The sequence below is a fragment of the Melanostigma gelatinosum genome (assembly GCF_949748355.1).
Source record: "Melanostigma gelatinosum genome assembly, chromosome: 14".
Taxonomy (NCBI): Eukaryota; Metazoa; Chordata; class Actinopteri; order Perciformes; family Zoarcidae; genus Melanostigma; species Melanostigma gelatinosum.
The window spans coordinates 17,047,109-17,072,112 of record NC_136647.1 but is presented as its reverse complement, the minus strand read 5'-3'; the positions used below and the strand labels follow the sequence as shown (position 1 = coordinate 17,072,112).

The window sequence follows — 25,004 nt, the reverse complement described above, 5'->3', positions numbered from 1 at the left end:
GTCGTTTTTGGGCCTGAAAACCCAAACATAGAGCTGAAAGTGGATCGTTTGACTGTCAGACTGCTTTGAAGCTGTTGTATGACAGTTTGCTCTGTTGACACATAATGTATATTACATGTTGCACCTTTTATTGCACGAGCAGTCCATGCAAGTTTTCATATTGTTAGTGCCCTTCTGTAGAACAGGTGGTGGCAAGAGTTTAATGATCTAGCAATCAGCCCCGTTGTAAAAAGTCTTATTTGGCTCATTATTGAGAGTTAGATCTGCCATTGTTGCCACCTTGATGAATCCCCAAGGTGAATACACTTACGGCTGATGGATGCATATGCCACACCATCTGTCCATGTCACTTCAAACTTTATTTCAGGACTGCGGGTTTGTTACAGAGCAGTCCTCAGGACATCCTGGCCACAGAGCGAGCTGTAATGATTTTGAATTAGAGGAGCAAAAGGTGGCTTCTCTTCCCACCATCACGAAAGCTTCTAATTACCTGCCATCTTCCTTTGTCTGGCGAACTTCCAGCTGGGTTGCAAAGGCAGAGAAGAACGAGAGGGAAGAGAGGAAGCATTATGGAAAAGGGGGTAGAAAGAAGGAAAGGAGGTTGAGGGACTGTAAGAGAAAGAGAGAGTGAAAGCCAAGTGAAAATCCAGATACATGATTTATACCAGTGCGACTGTGCACGGTAGGCAGGAGTTATCTTTTATTTATGAGGGCATCAGCGGCAAAGCGCCCAGATGTTAAGCTGTGTGGGGATCTCATCTAGTCAGAGTCGCTTTCTGGCAATAAAGCTGGAAGGTAGGCTGTTTTGGAGCTGGGGAGGGCGGCGTGAGGACAAGTGTGGAAGAGAGACGAGGCGTTGTCTTCTTTGACAGGAAGCTTCAGGCTAGATAGTTGCTGCTGTAAGCGGTGGCCTTAAAACTTCTGTTCGATTTGTTCAACTAGAAACCCCAAGAAAGGGGAAAAAAACAAACCTCAAGTGCTGATGGAGTCATTTGCTGGACCGGCTAATTTTCCACTCCTCCATTATTTATCTGTGGAAGACACGTTGTTTTCTCCTCTGTCAACAGCTCATCAAAGACGCACTGAGGATTCATTATGGAAATGAAGCCCTCATTGTCACCCTCCGCAAATCAGACGCAAGATCACCACGCCGAGCATCATCATCATCATCAATCTAACCTCACATTAACACGGCCTGGATATGAAAAATGCGCCCCGCGTCCTAATAGCACTAATAAAGACGCCTAAGTAACCCCGCCTGGACAACAGGCTATCGCCCCCTCAATATCCCCTCGTGCAATATCATGCTCGTGCTTCTACATGTTTGCTCCCAAGCAATCTTTTTCATTACGTGTGCACAGCTTTGGTGACAAAGAGATTTGTGAACTGTGACAGAGAGGGAAAGGTTATACGCTCTGACCGGGTCACCGAAAACCCTCCAGCAACCCAGCAGGTCCAGCAGTTTGCGCTGGTTTAGCCGTGGCTTCTTCACAGCTCCAACAGCTTTGGTTGGCAGGATAACCACATTTCAAGCATCATATAACCAGAGTGCGTTCCTTTTTCCAAGGACGTACAAGTACTCTAAACCCTAATGCTGCTTTAAGGGCTTGTGTGCATGTGTAAAGCATGCGCGATGGGGCTCTGTATTCTGCTCGGCCCTAATAACAGAGGCTGGAATCAAACCGGTCTGGGTCTGCAGGGTGAATACAGATTTCTTCCGCAGGCTGTAATATAAAATAGAAACTGTGTAAATTAACCTTGAGGAGCTACTGAGGACAAAATAAGAGCCGGTATCATCTTAGGAAAACAAGTTTGGTGTCTTTGCAGGGAGATTATGGGTTGTGATGGTAGCCGGTAACTTGCCCCTCCACCTCAGCTCCATTATCTCAATTGAAGCTGTTAGTTACAGTGAATGGACAGTATTAAAGTGACACTTCTTGGCTCCTGAAGCAGGTGCTTACGCTATAAAACACATTCAATTCCAGCGCTGAGCTGCAGCTTCTTAATAGCTCGTTCCCTGTTAGCAATTACTGAAAATGAAAAAAAAAGAAGTCTTTGCCAAAGTGTTCTGTACTGCCAGTTTGGGACTTTAAAGCATCTTAATCTACCTGAAGGAGATCAGAAGGGGAATGAAGGGATCCCGAAACATTTCCAGTTTTCCACTCGGGTAACCGGGGGCATCCCGACCGTTACATGTTTGATAACAGAAATCCATATAGCCTTCACATCAGCTTTGCGCTGCTGCTGATGAAAGGTAGAATCTCAGCGGCTGACAAATAGGGACTGCCGGCTGTCTGCTCGAGGAGCGTTTTAGTGTGTCACTGTGTGTGTGTGTGTGTGTGTGTGTGTGTGTGCATGTGTGAGCAAGCTGAATGCAGGCAGCAGACAGACAAAGAGCCACTCCCTCCTGGTTGTTCAAGGCTGTTGTGAAGATGCTCTTCATGTGGAAACAGCGAGGAAAGGCTGTGTCTCCTAAAATGAAATCATATTCCACAACACAGGGGATGTAGAGTAATATATGACATTTTATTGTTCATCTGCCTCCATGGGACTGTTTCTTTAATATCGGGAACTGTGATACACAATCTTCTAGTTCAAATTAACATGGACAGATCTCTCCCGGAACGGCTGGTAATGAAGGCTCCAGTTTGACTTCACAGCGCTGTCCAATTGGAAGAACAACTAAATGGTGTTTTTCATACCTAAACTTATATTGTTACATACATAAATATCCACAGGTCGAACAGTTATTATTTTTTATGCCAGTCAGACCAACAGACTGTCTTTGTTTTAATGGTACTTTTGTAAGATAATTGGACCATGTGTTTGTTAAACCACTGATTTACAGTATTGTGAGCAAGGCATCATTTGGAGATGAATGTAGGAGCTTGAATTTTAATTTGTTTATCAATTACATTTTTAATTAAACATTGTGTAACTTTGTTTCGACGTGAGTACCCTGGTACTGAGAGACGCATCTCAGGAGTTTAATCCACAAATATTGCTCGTTAGTCGTTCTTAAAGACATCGTTAATCGTTTTGGCAAACTCGTATTCACTTTGTTGACGAGTGTTGGATGAACAGATCAAAACTCAAAGCCGTCCATTCAGTGTGACGCAGTTAGCTTAGTGTATGAACAACAACCTGTTCACCGGGGGTTGTGTGTTGGACTCTTTCTTGGCCGGACGCAGTGACTTCCTGCAGTCTCCACTGGTTGCCTGGCAACCTCACAGACTCCAGGAGAACATTTTTAGGTGGAAAAGATGATTTATGAATATTACATTGAATGGTAATGGAGTTCAATTTCAATAGTCAAATAAATTAGATTCATTTTGAATTGTATTGATTTATTCAACATCTCATTGAAGCTAAATCAACACTTTGTGCAGCGCAAACTCAAATACATGGAATGCAAACACAGTCTGACATGAATCGCTTTGCTCCAACCTCAACTCGGTTCCCTCACATCCAACCACACACGAGTGGGAAACACGAGCCACGAGAAGCAAATACGCCGCAGAGGACGTTAAATCTGAGATTGGAAGAAATGTTTAGATGAGGAAGGAACAAGCCAAACCTGTAGCCAGGCTGCCTTTACTGCAAAGTATCACCAGACAGGCATCGCCTCCCCATACAGCCCCCATTATCATTACGTCCCTGGGCTTAGCACCCTGTCCCAAAGGCCAATGGGGTCTCCATTTCACCGCTCTTATAATGGAAAGTGCCTCCGAGCCCCGCTAGATCTCCAGGTTTATGCAGCTTAGCGTTGGGCCATTAGGAATATTGTGAGGAAGTGCGATACGTGTGCACATGTGTCTTTGGTGTGTGTTTTTGTGTGCATAAAAGCTGGGACAGATGTAATATGGGAATTATTCATTGGCCGTTAATGGGATTTCGGTAGGAGCTTGTGTTGTTGACAGTTTACTGTAGCCGCCTACCTCGGTGTGAATTATTAAACGGCTGTGAATTCCTATTAGTGGTTTGTGACAATGGAGCAGGCCAGACAAAGAGCTGGATTCACAGACAGCACCCGCACACACCAGACAGAAAACACACACACACACACACACACACAAAAAGGTATGTTCCTGGACTCTGTCTCCAAACGGCACAAAACTGGCCACAGAAACACAGAAACAGCAACACATGCGTGGAAATTGTATTTGCTTTGGCCAAATTTGATTATTATTCGCACAAGTTTAAAGAATTACAGAAGTGAAATAGGGTTTAACAAGATTTAAAGAAAAGCATCCGCAGGCTACACACACACACACACAGTAAAAACACATGCATACCCGTAACCAACAAGACTGAGAGAAAAGCACTTCCCAAGTCGCAGGGAGCCTTAATTTAATTTCCCAGTGTTTGCTTTGAGATGAGGCACGGTCATTTGCATTTCCTCTCCGAGTATTTTTTTAAGCTTGTGACTCAGCCTGCTAGTAGAGCGGGGACACACACAGGACGAGAGAAAAGCACAAAAAAAAGAAAGCTTTGGCTCGAATAGAGAAGCATTGTTTTGGTCTGTTAGCGTGTGTGTTGCTCGAGGCAGTCGGCGTCTATGTCTTTGTCTGTCTCATTATGCAGATGCACAAGGCTACAGTGGCTGCCTGCCGGGTGTCAGTCCATGTTTGTTGCGGTGTTTTACTGTCCGTCCTCAGCTTTCCACATGAACATGGGCAGCGCTATTAGAAGCCAAGGTGCGCTCTCGACCGAGCTGTCTGTCAACGTGATTGGTTGGCTGTTTGCAATCGATGGAGCCTGGCCCACAGGCCAGCCACCTAAATCCATACAGACGGTTGGGAAAGATGAGAAGGCAGCAAGAAAACTGTCACACACACACACACACACACACACACACACACGCACTCCTTGTTTAAATGGCTCCCCACTGTTTAAGACCCCATCGATCAGTTAGTGAGCGTGTGGCATTTTGACTTAAACCGTGCATGGATAATGGGCTTGGCAGGCACCATACAGATAGTGGGACAGCAGCCCAAGGAACAAGCAGAGGGTGGGGTGCTCATTAATCCAGGGGCATGCCTTGACATTGCCAACAGGCTGCAGCTGGATTGGGGAGCATCTGGAGCACCCCCCCCCCCCCCCCCCCCCATCACCGACCCAGCCCTCTTTTGAGCAGTGGTCTGGCCTGGTCTGGTGCAGGTGACTGCCAAGGCAGATGGTACATTGGGTGGTTTACAGACTGGGCATGAGATGTGCATGAGCAGTGATGTGGGTGATGGAGGCACACAGACATGCTTTGGCTTGCGCTGGTCACACTGGTCATATTTACTTCGTGAGGGAGGGTAATGAATCACCAGGATTCATGGTTGTGCATTTTGGGTGCGTTTATAGGGCTGGACATGGGAGGTCTTGGGAATTGGTAGCATGTCAATAGTTTCTGCACAAAAGTGGGATAAGACTGCACAGTATTGACCAGAAACTGGCCTGATCAAACAAATGAAATTTGCATTCGGCACAACAGTTTGCCCTTTAATCCTCTGTAATGTGTCACAGAAGACTGATCCCATCGGATGCCTCTCGGGGCCCACGGACTAGCATGTCTTCTGAATTGTTATGCATGCAAATGAATTGTTTTAGGTGCAGTCTGATGATGTCATCAGATACATGCACTTTTACAGCATTCAAAGATTGGGATAAGAATCTGTTAAAGCGAGGCAACCTCACTTGGTCTGGTATGACCTGCAGATAATGATGGCTAACGCTAGCTAGCTAAAGCTAGTTGTTGCTGTGTCACTGTCTTTACTGACTTTATGACTCTTTTCTTCTACTATTTGCTATCGTGTCACAGATAGTCAACACAGATACAGTTGACTAATGATGATGTCGTTAAAGCTAGGGACTCAAGAGAATTTTGGGAAATGAGGGTGGAAAATTCAACGTCACCCTGTATTTACCGCACTGTCAGGTATGACTGAGTTCAGTTGTTTGTCTCACACAGAAGAATCCAGCCAGGCAGTTATTGGCCGGTCATTCACAGTGACTGGCTTAACAGATGGTTTTATGGTGATATTTAGTTCACTCATTCATCACGCTCTGCTGTCCGGATCTCTGGGTGCAGGTCTGCATGTTCAGTTTGTCTCCGCCGTTCAAACCACGATGCCGCCGACCGGCTCTTTCAGCCTCTGACGCATCGGACCTGAAGCACCTCAGTCTGGTTCTGCCCCTGCGAAATGACACCGTCATTACGACTAAACACACACTCAGTGGTTTCCAAATTCAGACATCAATAAACTAATCACACACCCTGCACAAGCCGAACTCCACGCCAATGCACCACAATCGCAAAATGTCAACGCTAATGAATGTATCAGTGGGAACCTACGCACACCAGTTGAGCTTTTGGAGGGCAGAAAGGTGCAACAGTGAGCAGAGAGATGTACCGTGCTTCAACCACATGGCTCAGATTCAGTTTGACAATCCCCCTTTGCTGCTGACGGGTCCATGGTGCTCCGTGGTGTTTTGCTGCAGCCAAACCTGACCTCTGACCTCCCTGTGGATGTAGGCAGGAGATCTTCTCTTTTGGGATAGCAGTGTTATTTTCACTCAAAAGTATATTTGTGTTGTCTTTTCTAATTATCCAGATTACTTTCTGAACATACAGTCTCAGCACATCACCTCTCATTAGCCGAGAGATGCGCACCAAATTCTTCTGCTGAATTATCCCAAAACAGAGGGGGAAGAGAATTGCTAATGACAGGGAGTGTTTCTGTGTGATGTTGTGCTCGTATATACATCTGTGTGTTTTCACTAAAGCCCGTTCTTCCGAACACAATGTGTTGATGAGCATAATCTGGACTACATTTGGCAGCATTCTTGTAAACAGCAGACAGCTTCATTCTAATTAAGCCACAAAATGAGGGGTAGCAGGAAGCCCCTCAGTTTGTGTGGACGTGCCGGACCAGCGCTACGAGAGAGAAACCGTATCGTGGTCTCGTTGCTGGGACCTGAGCTGTGGAGGGAGACATCTGATAGGCTGACTGTTCTCCCCACACTGAGGACCCTCCGAGTCTGCGCTGCATGGTCTCATCTCCGCGGGGGATTGTGGAGGAGAGACAGTGATGGTCTCATAGCTGCTTTTTAGTGCATGATAATGGCTCATTAGGCATTTCATGACTAAAGCTGCATGGTTATTCTCATTACATGCTACTCAGTACTCCCAGTGTGCCATAGCATTATGCTGGGGACGGGGAGAAACCCTGACTTGGTTTTTAGTGTCTCACTGGAGGTTATTTTCATTTCGTTCTTGTTTTGTGTTCATAGCTGTTGGATTTAATGCTATGATAATAGCAACACCCCCTTCTCACTCTCCATAGATGCTTATGTGACGGTTCAAAGTCAGTCTCTATGACATGATAGAGGCCCTATAGATGCTTCTGTCAGCTTAAGTCCTCACCCAGACTCTGGTTCATTAAAATGCTGTCTGTCAAACACCCTCCGAATTAGACACAGGGCCATTACATTTAAAAAGACAGTGTGTGAATGTGTGTGAGAGAGAAATTGGGGGGGGGGGGGGTTCGTCTGTTGCTTAGTGATAAAGCTGTTAATAGAGTAACCACTGACGATGTTAACCAGTCTTTGTGCTGCGTGATGAACTCCCCAGTTATCATGATAATTTGACACAACGGAGCCCAGCACAGTGTTTGAATTGGGAGATCATTGTGTGTGTGTGTGTGTGTTGGGGGGTAGAGAGTCACAGGGGCCTGTAATAATACAAATCCTGCATCTTTCTTGGTTTGCAGTGTCAACATCCTTTAACTGAGGTTTATTTCACTCATGCATGAGATGCTTTTGGGACGAGGTAATGTTTGTACACAGAGAAGAGATAGGTGCTGATTTCATGCCTTAATAACAAAGGACTACGCTGTGTCATTGAAGCGTGACCAGTCAGTTTTGCACCTGGCTTTTGTCTTCCGCCCATTCATCCCCCCACAGACAGCGGGACGGCCAAGTGGCTTTGCTCCTTTGAGCGTAGCTGCAACATAAAGTAGAATTCTTTCACCTATTGTGCTACAAGTGTCAAGAAGCTCAGGGGACAGTTTGAGTGGCGATAAGGTGTTTGCTTGAGTTTTTAAAAATCCTAGCTGCACGCATTCAAAAGATAATTTATATCTCAACTTGAACATATCACTTAAAAGTGCATATTTTTTAATTCAGAGCATATCTGTTGCCCCCACGGGGCTCTCATGGAGGCGACACAGCTTACGGTGCTAACAGCAACGAGTGGACATCTCAACCACCAAAATGCAAACCAACTACAGTACAATTTTGTCAGATTGAAACAAAACCCAGACTTGAAAGTAGGATTTCTGACATGGTGAGTGTCGGAGGTGGAGGCCTAAACCAGGCTGCGATTGATCCCAGTGCTACGCACGGCGACCTCTGCCTTAACACAGACCCATCTAGTGGTCGGATGAACTGAGCCTTTGCATAAAACCACACTGGATTCAACAGATCTGGAACTCCTAGTATCCCTAAAAAAACATCCCCTTTTATCATTGCACTCTGAAAAGGTTTCCTGCCTTATACCTTGTTACTGTCACCATTACACAGCCGTGACAGTGAGTCCACCCCACCTGTTAGCGTGTTGTTGTTTGCTGTGATTGTGTGTGTATTTGTAAGGGAGGTGGCGTCGAAATTGAGCTTTGAAACCTTGCGGGGGGGGCAAACCAGAGGGGTGCAACCCATCAAACAAACTGCGGTGTTCGCAATTACACGTAACCCGCTTGTGTGTGTGTGTGTGTGTTGACATACAATTCAATAAATCATTCATGATGCCATTATTTTCTGTGAAACACAAGAATAAGCAAGCCGTCAGCAAAATTGCAGGTCAGGATACTGAATCTGTAAAAGGTGTTTCAATCTTCGTAATAATGCAGCATCAAACTTCAACCACGCGGACCATTAATAATAATATAAAAGCTCTTATTCCCGCCTTTACTTCCGAGTGAACATTTCCTAAGTTGCCACCCATGACCACTTTCCCTCATGTCTGTCAGTTTTTGCCTTGATAGATGCTCAGAGGGCGAAACAATAAAGAATGTGTGATTAAGCTCTGGAGTAACGCCTGAATGAACAGGGGTCACCCTTTGACCCTGGCCGCTGACACCCTGCATGTGTGAGTGGCAGAGAGGGGACGAAGCTTTAAATAATGGAGAGTGAGGCACATTGTTTTCACAGAGACTCTGTTCACCGAGACCACCACTGCCCTGCCTGCTTTCATGAAGGGCTGCTGTAACCAAGGAAATGCTCTCACCACATTAGCGCTCCCCTCCCTTGTGTCTCGGTGGTCTTCTTGATTACCTCTCCTGCCGTTCTTGTTACCTAAGCCTTCATTTACAGAACTGAAAGCATGTGATCGATTGAAGGAGAGATGGAAGCCATTTGTCGGCCTGGAGAGGCCGAAGGTAGATTTCTAAAGGAAAGGACGTCGATGATTGAAGAGCAGGATGAGCTAGAGACTTCAGACGTCCAATGAGATGACATAGGGTGAGGGTGATGGGAGCTGCTGGTGTCCCTTATTACTCCATTAGCATGGGCGGAGCTTCAAGAGATGCCATTAAGACGTGTGTGTGTGTGTGTGTGTGTGTGTGTGTGTGTTTGTGCACCTGTGTGTCGCGCTCATGGAAGATGCTCATTAAAGATGTAAGAGACCATCACATGAACAGAAACCAAAGTCATCTACATAAGTATTTCCTAAATCTCTTTTTTTTAAATGACGAACCATGTTTACAACGGGCCTCATCTGTAAGAAGAGCAAATGTGTGCGTAAATGAACGTTCCTGACCATCTCTACGGCCATTTCCTGCTTCTCCTTTTAAACTCTTGGATAGATGAAGCAGCCGATTCTAAGACACATACATTTGATAAATCACAACTCTGTTTTACCAAAAAATCTTAAATATTTACAATATAAATGAGACCAAATAAATGCATTTTGGTAGAGTTAGATTAAATGTTATAATTAGGCTCACGGGTGTACTGCAGGGATACATCTTAAATCAAAGACTATAGAAGAAATTCTGATCATTTATTTGGCGACCCTATATATATATATATATATATACATACATATCATATTTATGTATTTGGAAGGTAACATTGTTTCAAAGTGAACAAAAAGTTGATCTTGAAGTAGCTCAAGTTGAAAGGACGGAAGCCCAAATATTATATTAGTAACATCAGAAGAAGAATCATTTCTTTATTTGAAAATGTTCACTCCTTTCCTATTTTTTGCAGACAGACAGACAGACAGACAGACTACTGTTTACTCTGTTGGAAATCCATGAGAAACAAAGACACTTTAGTCCTATTAAGATGCATTCAACAGAGGATGAGATTGGATGGGGAGCAAACACACAAAGCTGGTAAGGGCACTTTTTAGAGACTTCTGCTGGAATGTGACTTAGAGGGAGCATCCAATTGTCACGGGAGTTCACAGGTAGGACCCAAACGCAAGACCACAGGAGACAGAAGTGAACATTAACAGGTTTTATTTAGACTGTGCGTGCAGGTGTGGAGCCCGTGGTCCGACACCCGAGCGGCAGATCGACGGTGTGAGTCCCGTGGCTCGACACCGGAGGGCTGGCAGCTTGACGTCGAGTGTAGTCCGTTTAACACAAGGAGGGCAGAGCGGCGGAGTGTAATCCACAAACACAAGGAGGGCAGAGGATGCCACGGGGTTTCAGCGGGTGAAAGACGGTACGACCTGACAACCGCAGACTGCAGGACCAGAGCTTATATAGTGACAGGAGACTCATTAGTGGGCCCTGAGTCTGGTGTGTCAGGCTGCAGGAGGTGATCGGCTGGAGTGTCCTCAGCTGTGCACAATCAAGGGTGCGGCCATGGGAGGTGTCTGGAGGCAGAGGACAAACAGAGCACATGGCACACAACAACAAACAGGGGAATGACAGGACACATGAGGAGAGGAGATCAGGGGAAACACACACCGGGTCAGACAGGGATCCTGGATCCTGACACCAATCTTCTTAAAACCCTGTCTTATAACTGTGCTGTGTGTCTGAAATATGTTCTGGCTAAAGTTGTTGAGAGGATTGTAAGACCTTCTCTTGGGCATATATGGCTTACATGCCACACACACACACACACACACACACACACACACACACACACACACACACACACCTGCTCCAAACTACAGCCTGTCAATGTTGCGGCAGACACATTCCTCATTTCTTCACATACAATAGGTGTCCTATCTGGTCTGCATCCCCTGCTGTGACCCCTGCTGTGTCTCAACCTCATTCCTGTTTCCATTCCTAACACACACACACGCACACCGATATCTGCTCCAGGTCCCCCACTTGGTAGGCGGAGGTGAAGGCTGAAGGTAATGGTTTCCATTTTTCCTTAATGCCAGTGGGTCAGGGAGCGATAGCAGGGTAGAGCTTCATTACAGCAGCCCAGCAGGGCCCCATGTCTCCTGTAGGGATTCATTATGAAGCTGCTGCTCTCCCTCCCTCCCCCGCCACACACACACACACACACACACACACACACACACACACACACACACACACACACACACGTCATAAAGAATTCAATATATTGTCAGACAACGATCCTCTAGGTTTGTACCACAGCAGGACTTTTTCTTCCCATGAGGATAAAATTGTTTTTGCCAAATCTAACTTTTCCTCATGTAAACACGACTAAGTACGGTATATTTCAGAGTGAATATTGGATTTGTGCCCATTCACTGTCGAAACAGCCACGGTTGTGTTCCACTGCAGGTAGACCACCTGGACTCTCAAAGACAGAGCAGAAAGGTTTCCTCCATCACTTTGCGTCGATGATTCCAGGTACAAAGAGCCTTTTTTCAGCGCTGTACAAAATACCACAACCTCAGGTCCAGTAATTGGCTGGGCTTTAAGGGGACACCTGTGCGGACTGAGACCGACAAAGGAGTGTATTTTATTACGGCCCTTTGTCTTGGAATGATCTTCAGACTCAATCTAGAGTCCCTCATGTCTGGTGCCAGTTTGCAAACAAAGGTTAACAGAAGTTTAAACTACAAACTGTTCTTGAAACAATGCGTAACACTGTTACGCATGCTGACGCAGGGACTTCAGTTTTTATTCCGTAATGTGTTTTTTAAATTGTGTGTATGAAATCGATGTGCACTCTACGTTTACATTTTTTAAGAGATTTGATCTCAACTGGTAAAAATAAAGTAAAAAAATAAATAAAAGACCCCTAATATTATAAACATATTCCAAAGATATCTGTTCCCTTTTTCAGGTTTATTTGGGGGCTAAATGCAGTATATCAACAGCTATAGAACCGACAATGGAACATCCTTATTGTTTGTCTGTGTGTACCGTTAACCCTCTCTTCCAACAATAACAGCAGACACACACACACACACACAGGCTGATTAATGGGAGCTCATATATAGCCCAGGTGCAGGGCTCCTGATCTTCTTTTGCACACAGCACATTCGTGCTGATCCACTTTCTCACTTCCTTCGCTTCATAAACAACACCCTGCCAGGGCGTCACTTATTAAAACTGTCTATGGATGCAAAATGGATTCCTACAAAGCAACGGTGAATTCCTGTAGCAGGCCTTGTCACATTTGTCATCTAACCTCAGGACGCAGGAAACACATTCAGAATACATTCAGCCGTTTGAAAAATGTGCGGCAGTCAATGTGGAAAATAAGCACCCTGTCCAGAGCCCGCCTCATGAATTCATGCATTTTGCACTTTTCATTATCCACGTGGTGTTCCGCTGGAGTTTATGAGTACTAGAGTGCATTCTATCAAACGTGGTTACTGTGTTTATGTATGAATGTATATTTATTCAGCGAGAGCCCCGACATCTTCGGTGCTGTTTTCATGCATGTGTTTATCAGGGGCGCGTTTAGAGAACTTCTAACGGTAAATGTAAAAGGACAAAATGTGTTCAGACTCAAAAGCCTGGATTCTTGGCAAGAATAAATTGTACGTTATTGATGACTTCATTGTTTATTCAGTGCCAAATCAACAGCTTTAAATATTCCAATATGAATTTATGTTCACAAATTGCTGCTATTTGTAACGCCAACGACTACAAACGGTGCAGCTACTTTTTGCGTCTGAAGTTGTTTTACAAATCTTCTTGAGTCACTTTATGTGTCTTTGTGGTCGATTCGCATCTCTTTGTTGTTGGTTTGCGTCTCCTTGTAGTTACTTTCGTTTATTTGTTGTTGTTTTGTGTCTCTTTGTGTTTGCTTTGTTTGTTCGTTGTTGTCTTTGTGTCTCTTTATGGTCGTTTTGCATTTCTTCCTGGTTGTTTTGTGTCTCTTTGTAGTTCTTTTGCATCTCCTTGTTGTTGTTTTGTGTCTCTTTGTAGTTGTTTTGCATCTCCTTGTTGTTGTTTTGTGTCTCTTTGTAGTTGTTTTGCATCTCCTTGTTGTTGTTTTGTGTCTCTTTGTAGTTGTTTTGCATCTCTGTTGTTGTTTTGTGTCTCTTTGTGTTTGCTTTGTTTGTTCTTGGTTGTTTTGCATCACCTTTTAACTCCCACGGGGGAGGGTGCACTGATTTCGAAACACATGTCTTTTTATTAAAATAACCGTGTGGGGGGGGGGGCAAATAGAGTTGAACCAGTTCCTCATTTAGTAGCTTTCATCTGCTTTGCATAATACATACAAGACATGAAATCAAGGTTTGTATCATATTCATTGTGGCATGTTTTCCCGACTGACTCACACAGATGTGAACTGTGATGCATCCGCACAATGCACGTACCGGTGTCGCCGGCTTGTTCTGACTTTCACAGCTGACATTCCCCCGTTGGACCCGAGGCAGCTACTGAACGCAGGAGACGTCTAGCTTAGCCTCAGGGCCGCAGGCCGTCAACACAATCAGGGTGTTAATGTCAGACACACGGCTGTATATATACACACACACACACACACACACACAGCACAGGGACAGACCTTCAGGTTTCACCAGACACACCGTTGTTTCTTCATTGACTGTTTCCTCACACAACACCACATCGTCACGGTGTGCGCAACTTTTCACAGTTGATTGATGTCTTCAATCTATTCGCCACTTTCTCTCTTGTGTTATTATTGTTATTTATTTTCCCATCCATGCATGTGAGGTGCTTTGTCTCCCGTGCTAATTCAATCTGCGAGGTGGGACGGATGGATTGAGGGAGAGATTAGGTTTTGGTTTGGCTGTGCACAGACACACAGCCCCCCACGTCCCCTCACAAGAGGTAAGGAAGTCAAGGACAAGCAATTTGTCTGAGGTGTAAATTCATTTGCAACGTCGGATGAAAAAAAAAGAAAAACTAGATGGTGATATGGAAATGAAAGTAATTAAGATGACAGATTGGATGCAGCGTGTGAGTTTCATGTGTCATCGCTGCAGTGCTCCCCGGATGGAGATTCACAGTCATAAGCACCAGTTCAGATGGCTCAGCATGCGCTGGGAGCTGAGACACTCTGAAGTGGTCCGTGTTTGGAGGCCGGGAAAATGGTGTCCAACTGACTAACTGCATGCTATGATGGGCATGTTGTGTTCCTTTCCTTCTCTTATTGTTTCTTTAATTTGCTTTGCTTTCTTTCTCTTATCCTCGATTTGACTATTTGCATTTACGTGATCCTCTTGTTGAACATTTTCAGCCGCGATATTTTCCCTTTCAAATTAATAGAATTTTGGAAAAAAACACTTATTTGCTTTCTGGAGAGTTGGATGAGAAGGTCGATACCACTCACTCCTGTGCGATAAATATTCAACTGGAGCCAGCAGTTGTTTAGCGTAGCTTAGCATAAAGCAAATGGGAAGCTAACAGTTATCCCGTCCAAAGGTTAAAAACATTCTGCCTGCCGGCCTCTCTAAAGATCTCTGATTAGGACATTTGATTTTGAATCTGTTCAAAAAACAAAGTGTAAAAATAACAAGTTGTGTTTTTATGGGTTTCACAAAGTACGCCACAACCACCATGTAACCCCCTGAACTAGTCCTTTACATTATTCACCTGTAATCCCAATACAACGCTGATCTTTGTTTCTTTTTCTGTTAAGAGTGTTGACGACTGCAGATTGTCATATCGTCAGTACTGTGCGTCTGTAATCGTTAAAGGGAATGATTAAAGCCGTGTTCAGTCCTCTGATCTGATCTCCAAGATGCAAAAAGCGTCCGTGAGTCTGTGAGACAAAACAAAACATTTACATGCGCAAACGCATTCCGGACCGGAGGCTTTAACCACCTCTGCAGTCCTCTGTGTGAGCTTAGAGCGGTCTGAATGAGTCAGTGATAAACAGACCTATCACTGGGTTGATTGACCAGTCCACAGGCAGGCCGGCTCACTCTGAAGATAACAGGAGATATTTTATTGCCCCCGCTAATCGCTCCCAACTCCGTGTGTTTTATTTCCTCATCGGCTTTCTCTTCCTCCGCTCGCTCCCTCTTATATCTCTTTTCGTAGGTCACGGTCAACAGCTTTTTCTTCTATTTTTGTTGACAGCAGCGAGACTATTTCCACAGAAAATGGTTTGATCCTCTCTTAAAAGAAGTGTCTCCTTTGTGGGTTCAAACAAGCTAGGTGGACATTCTGAGCTGAAAAGCTAAGCTGGACCTTACCCCCCCCCCCCCCCCCCCCAGCTATTGTTCATCAAGGCCACTGACCGGCAAATCGACTCATTTACGCACCCGCTGAAACCTTTACTTTTGACTGCTTAAGTGTTTGTTGACACTTTTCTTTTCATCTGCTGTCCAGTTTCCAAAGCACTTCATTGAATCCTTGAATCCTTACCTCTTGCTCTCTCCACACTCTCTCTCACTCCCCATTGTCCCTCTTCCCTCTCCTCCTTAATCGCCTCCAGAAACATTGATTCGGGAAGCCGTGTTGTAGTCGCCGCCGTGTTCGCCATCACCTTAAGCCGAATGTTTCCAGAAACGTACGTATAGTCGGAGGGCCGTCATAAGCATAATTTCCCAGAGGCGCACTGAGCTTAATTATCAACATGGCTGTGTGCAGACTAGAGCACAGCTCATCACATTAGGATGGAGGCCCTGCTGTTTGTGCCCACGCTTCGCCAGGTCCCAGCTGACTACCTTGAGATTCATTGCTGGCACAGTCCAACTCCCAACAACTCAGTCTGAATGCAGAGCTGAGTTTTCATTCCAACTAATTTCCTTTTAAAGATTTGTCATATAGAGCACTCCGTCCTGTGTGGCCTCCTCACGCGTTCCTCTGCTCTTCCTCTCATCCTGATCCGTGGCTTCTCCTCAATGCGCTGTCACATCCGTGCTTTGGATGTCCGTCCGCCTCCTCGTCCCTGCTGGCCGAGGTCGAGGGAAGAAGAAAATAAAGTGTGCGCTCGTTTCAGATATCATCCATGCCCATCTTCTGTCCCCCTGGAGATAGGAGGGGGGGGGGGGTGGAAATACTCCTCGTGTGCGGCCGGTGAAAAGGCAATTTCCGAGAGACACACCGTTGTTATCCACTGCCCTTTTTGTTATGCTTTCATTACTGGACACACACACACAGACACACACACATGCACTGTGTGTACTTCCACCTTTGAACACACAGTGATTAAATGTTGCACTTTAGACCTTAATCGTTTTGATTTACTTGTGAAACCGCTGTTGACCCCTCTAAGTGTTTTTCTGCCACTCTTTTCCTGCACTGTTGACTGTGCGTACACACACACACACACACACACACACACACACACACACACACACACACACACGTATGTGCCTACTATGTATATACAGTACAACAGTAACACTCTGTGTCTAGTGCCCAAGGCTGTTGCTATAAATCAGCCCCTCATTTACATCAGCTTGTCCCGATCACAGCTGGGTTATTAGTATCTACGCAGGCACGAGCCCGGCTCACCTGGCTCATGGCAGAATGCTCCCCACTGGAACCAGAGAACAGGGGGGGCGAGATGATGAAGAGCGTGGCGGAGGAAGACGGCCGTAGAACAACAGCAGCTGCTGATGTATAGCTTTGGGCCCGCTTCCGTAATTAAGCAACATCTCTCAGCCCTGTTTTCCGGGCATCTGTTTTTCCTGACGCCGTGTTTCATCAGCGACAAACACGGCCGGCAACACAAACAAATGAGATTTATGAGGCGCGCTTTGTTGTTGTTTCGCATTCGCCTACACCTCCACCTGGAAGAAGGCAGGCGACACCTCTTGGCAGGCAGAGAAGGAAAATGTTGTTATTTTTCCTCCCACTGGCTTGTGTGCTGATGTCGTTGCCATAGAAAGCTAATGTGACTTCAAACAGGTGTGTGGTGGTGTCAGGCCACAGTCATTCACGTGTCTTTGAAGTGATGCAGCAGATAATGTCCCTGTCTTTCAGGAGTGAGAGTAGGCAGTGGGTGCTGGTGACACTGTGGTTCTTCTTTCAATGTTTTTTTTGTATTCTCACGTCTGATTGCCCCTCGGCTCAGCTGTAAACCTTGTTTAGAAGGTGAGTCCCTCTGCTTCGGTGCAAGGCCACTGTAAACCAGCTTTTACTGCATGGTCGTCGTCTCTCCGTGTTTATCTACTATTTTTGGCCATATTGCTCCACTAATTCAAGTTTTTTCTCAAAAACTGAGAAATTAGAGGTTTATTCATTGTTTTACTTTGGGTAAGCAGGCATCTCCATATTAATAAACCTCTATTTCAATTTGGTTTAAACTTGGCTTTACTAAACAGGTTTTTGTATTTGTGCGACCGAGCTCTGCTAAATTCTAAATCTGGACTTACTCATTTTAAACCTAGTTTTTCGAAACTAATTCAAACGAATCCCAGATTAAATGAATCCTTGCTGGTGCAACGTGGCCTAAGAGGAGTGAGGAGTCAGCAGTGAATCCCCATAAGCACGAGAGGTCCTTGAGCATACAGCCATGAATGAGCACACAAAATATATATATTGATTCGCTGTGGAGAGACAGATCTAATGAACTGAGGAAGCTTTGTGTCTATGTTTGAAATTATAAAAACAAATGTCATTAATTACCAGAATTAAGAGGATGAGTCACTGCAGCAGGCGCCAACAAAAAAAACTATTTCTATGAATTGTCTCAAAGCGTGCAGGAAATGAACAGCGTTCACATTCACAGCCAGCACCCTCATGCGCAAGGGTGCGAGGGTCCGATCAATGCTGTTTGCAGCTTTAATTTGATTTATTACCGTGGTAAACATGAATTCATGGCCCCAATAATTAGCCTCAAGTCTTCAAGCAGCATGATGTTCATTTATGTATTCATGGTCCCGTTTAGAGTAACATATATGATGAAGCAGGTTTTGCTTTAGGCCGTGGAAACAGCAGTCCTCAAACCAACGACGTCTATCTTAAAGATATTTGTTAATGTTGTTCTGACATCGCTAATAAAAACCACCAACAAATACAGTCATCGGTTTTTCACTTCAATCAAAAGACCTTCGAGGCCATCATGCATTTCAGTAACATCTCATCCCACACATGCTGCTTCATTCTGGACCAGTTGCAAATGTACTTGTTTGATTGTTTGTTCTGTCAGATATTTTGCACATCTCTTAATTACTGACAAAGCGTTTCCCACATTAGTTCCCATATTCTTTGTGTGTTTATCTCGTGATCATTTGTTATACCTATGACAACACAAAGCATCGTCGGTTGAGTGTTTGCCAGAGGGAGCAAACAGAAAGAGGACTTCATATAATAACATTAAAGAGCACTGAATCTGGAGAAGACATGTCCTCTTGAGATGAACTCAACCCTTCTTCCCGTCGAGTGATGACACTCAGCACACGGCGGCAATAGAGTTTGATCCAAAGCAGAGGTCTTGAAATTGTAATGAAAGGGCCCTTGAAGTCGGATTGAACCAGTAATATCTCGGGAAGAATAAAACTCAATATGAATACCTGGGTCTACAGCATATTGGATTTCTGCCATCTTCTGACTGGAGAGTATGGATTCCAGACGACTCTACAACCGAACACGATGCGATCATGCGACACGCGAGCCGTCCTGTGATTGGTGTGTCTCGAGGTGTGTGTAATAATCGAATCCAGCGAGTTGTGTGCAAAGGCGTCCGTGGTGAAAGTGATTCGTTGTCACGCTTGGACGCCAGGTTATCGCACACCTTCCCCCCTCCCCCCCTCCCCCGCCCCGCAGACCCATTCAATCTCTTTCTCTCATTGAACCCGTCTCGCCGTCTCTGGGAGCAGCTTTCCTGTTTCTCGCTCCACCGCTGAGAAAGAGATTCACGGCAAATTTAGCTCATGTAGCGGCACAAAGATGCAGAGTCTTTGTACGCCGGTACAACGTTTTTGCGACTCTCCTCTCCCGAACCTCGCCGCGCAACAACAAAACCCTTGACACAAAAACAGGGAAAGCGAGCGCATGAAGGTACTTGCCATACAAAGGCCTCCGCAGCCTTGCAGGTGACGACGAGCAATGAAATCTTGTGCCCTTGGTGGCTTCTGGCTGTTTAGCCGTCCCAGATCGATGTGTTGCTCAGTCTGAGGCCTGTGTGCTGCTTCAAAGCAGCCGAAAGTGTGCATTCAAACAAGTTGTCAGTATTGAGAAAATACAGCAAGTCATCAAGATTAACAGACTGCAAGTTTGTCGAATAGCAACACTGTGAAGGGAAAAAGTAATTCAAGAAACTTTAGTTACGCTATCGGTCACTTCTGCTTCGAAACACAAGCTCAGATTCCTCTTTAGGTTGAAACAAGACGAATGACAAGCACATTTAATTCCTACTCGTACTTTGCACTCTGCATCAAGTTTGCAGTGAAAGTGGGACACATTAGTGCCATGCAGCTAACTGGATGTCCCTCCATTATTCACTGTCTCCTCATCTCTGGGACATTATAATAGCCCGGTGTACTCAGCGGTGCTCCTCTGATCGGGGCTGACACTTTATTCCTCTCTGTGGAGAGAGGTCCGGACGTTCCTCCCCCGTCTTGAGCTCTTACAAATGCAGAGCGTTAATTGTGGGTTGGGAGGTCAGTAAACTGTCCGCTGCTTGGCTCTATTCGGGGGTAATTGATGGGAGCACGTGTAGCTTTCTACTGCCTGGTGGCCAGCTCTTTAAAACCTGTGTAGGGGACTCTACTTTATTTTATTTTTTTAAATATCAAAACAAAAGCCATCTTTGCAGCATAACATTTTTTAGACATATATTATTTATTTGTATTTATTATTTTTACATATATTTTTAAATTTGTATTTAAATAGACAGAAGACTTCTGCGATGAAAAACAATAAAAGAGGCTCCCCTGCTCTAACTTCTTCTTACTAATTGATTCAGTTGCTTTTCATAACAACAACACAGCATTGTTGTCACCGATTTCTTATCTCATCGGTGCTGCCAATTCAGTTTGCCTTGTTCAGTGCATGCACGCCGCTCTCCTGGCTGCACAAGTAATGAAGACTTTTTGTCTTCCTGCATGTCGTCTTGGTGTCATGTCAGCCTCTTTCATCACGCTGCCCGTTCCTCAGAGGATTAGATCACCGCTCCATGTAAGACCCCCGTTGAAATGAGCTTCATCCACCCTGTAGTGGGAATTCTGTTTCATGCTTTCTCTCCCTTAATTAAGGGTTTGTCACAAAACAGACCTCATTGTTCTGCATCCTCTCCAGTAATGCAGTACATACATTCAAAGTGCATTGCCACAAAAAGGACAGTAAAAGAAAAGAAACAGTATCTTTTTTTTATTCTGGTTCCTTGTCAAAACTTCGACTGCCAACATTTGGGGCGTATATTCGTTATAATAGCAGCATGCAGCTAATGTAGCCTTGAGCTACAAATGTGTGGTAAAGCTCACGTAAGGCCCTTTCTAAGACTTCACGCGCTCCCTCTGGAGCCACAAAAGGCTTTACACGACAGCAGCACACCCCGAGACCTGCAAACAGACTTTGATGTACACGTGATGTCGCTGGAGTTCCCCTTTAAGACGTGTAAATGCACTTTGGTTCGCTTTCATCCCTCTCAGATCTGAAGGATGAAATTGATCCATTTTGTGTCCGCCTCTGATATGAGGTTGATTTTGACGGTGTTTTCGGCAGCTCTCCTCTAAAGGCTTGCAGAGATCCAGTCAGCCCGAGCTGCAGTTTATCTGATCCAGACGCTCACCCCTGCTCACTCCTGGTCTGACTGATAAAATCCAGTCCTCATCCTGTATACCTGACACTTGTTAGAAACCGCTTTGCCGGCATTTTCGTGCCCGTATTGATTATTTGGGGGTTATGCCGTGTTGCTCGTCACTTGTTTCGTGTCCGGGGGTTTTGCTTTTCGTTGCCGTCATTTCAGAGTAGCAGGGAAGAGGCCCTTTGATTGCGAGCCAACCGCAGCGCCTTTGTGTTACTTCCACCCAAAGCCGACTGTAGTTTGATAAAGAAGGTCATTAAAGCGTCATTAGGCCGTGAGCTTTGAGTCGCTGGGGCCCCCGGCAGATAAAACGTGGGGGCCACTCTCAACTGGTTGGGCGGAGAGGCAGATCCTCAATGAACTCCACAGAGAGACTCCAGGCCTCACAAACAACACTCAAGAGACACCTCTCCTCCACCCACTCTGTGTGTTTCCTCCCTCTCATCCCCCTTTTTCTCCTCCTAACAGTCAATCCCAAAGCCCCCAGTGTGCCACGAGAACATCAGTGAAAGCTGCCGGCCTCCTCGCCCCTGTGCTACTAGCACAACCCTTCACTGCCCACACAAACCATCGATCTGACACTCACACAGCCGTTGAGACATCTCCTGAAATCAAGAGAGCGTAATCAAAGATGTGTTTGTTGTGTTTTCTGGAGAGCTGCTCACTTTCACAAGTTCAAGCTTTTTTTTCCGGTGACCCCCAGCGCTCCGAGGCTAAAAACAACTGTGACACCTGGCATTGTAATGGAAATGCAGCCGGCACTCAGAATGATTAAAGAGCAGCAATGATAGCCAATGATAGGTCAATAGCTGCTTTGGCAGCACGGGGGCCGGGAGACTTGACTCAATTTGTAAAAGTGAGCCACTCTCTGGCTCCGTGGGCGCTGAGGACGAGGAGTGCAAATGGATTTAAGGAGACGTTTCAGTCAAATTACAGGTCATCAGCGCTTTTGTTGTTCGATACGTTAAAAGCCCTGTTTAGGCCACTGTTGGACTCTTAAAACCATGGTCATGATTTATTTATTTTAATGTAACACCAGGCTACAAATCAAGTGTCAAGTGTCACTGATGAAGTATCTCATTTACGCGCCATAGTGTAAGCTTTTTTCTACAAAACCTCTACTGCCACCAAGTGGCTTTCAGCTGGCACACCGGTCCAGAATCTAGAACGTGTGTGTTTTATTGGGGTCATTTTGTATTCTCAATGAAACGGCAAGATTATATGACTGAATAAACATTTTACATGTGTCAAAATCCTCTTTTCCTGCTTGTGTTTCTGCGCTAAATCTTTCCTCTAACAGCATTGCATGAGTCTGTTTATGTGTCTGACCCCGGCTGTGTCTTCTCTGCAGTGTTCATCATGGCTGCTGGACTGCTGGTCTACCCCTTCGGCCTCAACTCCTCACTGGTGCGGTCCTTCTGCGGGGACTCTGACATCTACTACGCCGGCGAGTGCCAGATCGGATGGGGCTACATGCTGGCTATCGTGGGAGTCGTGCTCACCGTCTTCTTGCCCTTTTTTGCCAAATATGCACCAAAGGAGCAGCTGTCCCCCACCCCTCTGCCCACGCTGTTATAGTGCATTGATAAGACGTCTTGTTCCCCCCCCGCCTCCTGACCGACCTGGGCTTGATGTCACGGAGAGACACCTGCATCCTGTTTTTTAAAGGTGATGCTGTTTGGGACTCGGCCCGAGGCTGACGCTCAACAACAAACACTGTCTTCCTGCATCTGTTATGTGGCTATTCCAGATTCAGTTCATTGAGATGGAATGCTTTATGTTACGATTTTACTCTGTGGTTATGATTTCTATCACCAGTTTTCTGCAGTTTGACTTCAAGTCAGTTATGGAGAAGATGCAGTCGGAAGATGGAAGTAGCTCGTTTTAAATGACTTCAAATATATTAACAAGTGTTTTTTCCCCCTTCCTTTCTTTTGTGGGAAACAAGTCAACATGTGTAACATTCCAAAAGAGACTCGAGGTTGGCTGCGTAAAGAGAGTGGAAGCATGAGATTATGTGGCAGTATGACTCGTCCAATCAAACGCTTCAATCAGAGGAGACTGAGAATACGAAGAGGTCGGCTCTTGAGGAGCTGTCTCTACTGACGGGGTGATGTGCTTTGGACTGTACTGTCTGGATTCAACAGAGCTGATGTTTGAGGTTTCAAAATACCATTTTGAAAAGGGAAATCTGATGCTTTGAAAGCTTTTTGCTCCTCAGACTTTTTTTTTCTGCCTTCCAGTCTTGTGACCAGGCATTAAACCAGTGGGTGCATTTAGTAAGAAGAGGACAATAGACACGACATCAGACCTGCTGAGAGGACCGATGGAAATCTCTTCTCATGACGAGGACGTGAATCGGACGAATTCGTTTCAGAGCAGTGTTGTCAAAAAAAATGTTGGGACACTGCATCCTTTTGTTCACCTTTTCCCCAGAACTGTTTGTGTCGTGTAACCCGCTTGTTAATCATGAAACAATTGTTTTCTGTCTACAACACACAATACTAAACACTCTAATTCAGGAAGAAGAAAAAAAAAAAAAAAGGTTGCAAAAGGCAGGAGATGTTGGTGATGACATGGGCTTTGTTCACGGGAGAACAATTGATCTAGATTTGAAATGTGATCTGACCAACTTGTGCCTTTTAACATAACCAAGACAAGTGTATCATACAATGATCAGGTTATCGTCTTTTTCTGCTGACAGGCTGTGGATCCTGGGAGGAGTTCATTTTATTCTATTTCCTCCTCTCAGAGGTGACGTCGTTCTCCTGTACCTGATGCAGTGTGATCTCATTCACTTGGGAAAATGTTCTGGAGGATAAAAAAAAATAGATGATGTCTTCTAATCCTCGGAGGTAACAGCAGAGAGAAAAGGAGAATTAAAAGCAACTTGTGTTCAGTATTGCCCTCGACATTTGTTGCCAATTATCCAGAAGAGGTGAATCACTTGGATCGCTGTATTAAAAGGTTGTGACACACAGTGAAGGGATTAATTCCCGGCATCCTTGTCTTACGTGATTTCAAAATTGAGTGGTTGAGGAGGGAGCTGTACAAATTAAACTTCGCCTTTTGGTTATCTGTGCTGAGCCGACACATCGTTCACATTATGTGTAGAACGTGGTTTTAAAATAATTTGCTCCTCAAGTAAGCTGAATAGTGTTGCTGTGTTTGCGTCGATCCATCTTCTCCTTTTAAGCGCTGGCACAATTCCTGTCATGTTCCAAGGACAAAATGTCTACTTCTCCATTTACACTGCCAACTTCATCAAGCTACACTCCCTGTTCTAGTGGGTGTTCATGTTCATGTGCGTGTTAGTGTTGAATAATGGGTTGGATTTAGCTGATGGGTTAATCTTTAAGTATTTCCTGAATTTGGTTTCCCATAATGTCATGTCCTGACATCAAGAAGAGGACTGTGACTGCGTTGCCATGTTTGAGAGACATGTTCTGCATGGGAGCTCATACTGTGCTGGACTGTGGGAATGACTGCACGGGACTTCTTCCCCTATTTGTTGCCCCATTGAGTGTAAAGTCTCAGCACTGGTGAAACTGTTTTGGTAGAGTAGAATTATTGTTTTTTTTCTCCCCATTGTGATGTTTGACTGTAAATAAACTAACTGTACTTGGTATCACATGTTATTCCTAACTGCCCAGTTTTTCAAAGATATATTTTGAGATATTACCTCATCGTGTTTGCTTTACCTGAATTAACCTCTGAAACAATGTTTGCTGTTCTGTGATTTTTTCTTTGTAATAAAAATATTTCAGAACTTAAAAAAAGAGAGGCTTTACTTTCTGTTCAGGTTTTGCTTAAACAAAACAAAACAACTCTTTATGTATTTCTTTGGCAAATGCAAGTGAAATAAACCGTTAAAGTCCAGTACA

At 45.0% G+C, this 25,004-nt stretch overlaps 1 protein-coding gene across 1 annotated transcript in view; it reads left to right on the top strand.

Annotated features, from left to right (window-relative positions):
* The window catches only part of lhfpl7 (LHFPL tetraspan subfamily member 7), a gene marked incomplete at both ends in the record, with an annotated part of 82,082 nt that extends 59,384 nt beyond the window's left edge, over positions 1-22,698 (top strand). Inside the window, one exon of the mRNA XM_079284040.1 lies at positions 22,472-22,698. Within this exon, the coding sequence (XP_079140166.1) occupies positions 22,472-22,698 (227 nt within the window). The remainder of the gene's footprint in view (positions 1-22,471) is intronic.
* Positions 22,699-25,004: the final 2,306 nt, after the last annotated feature.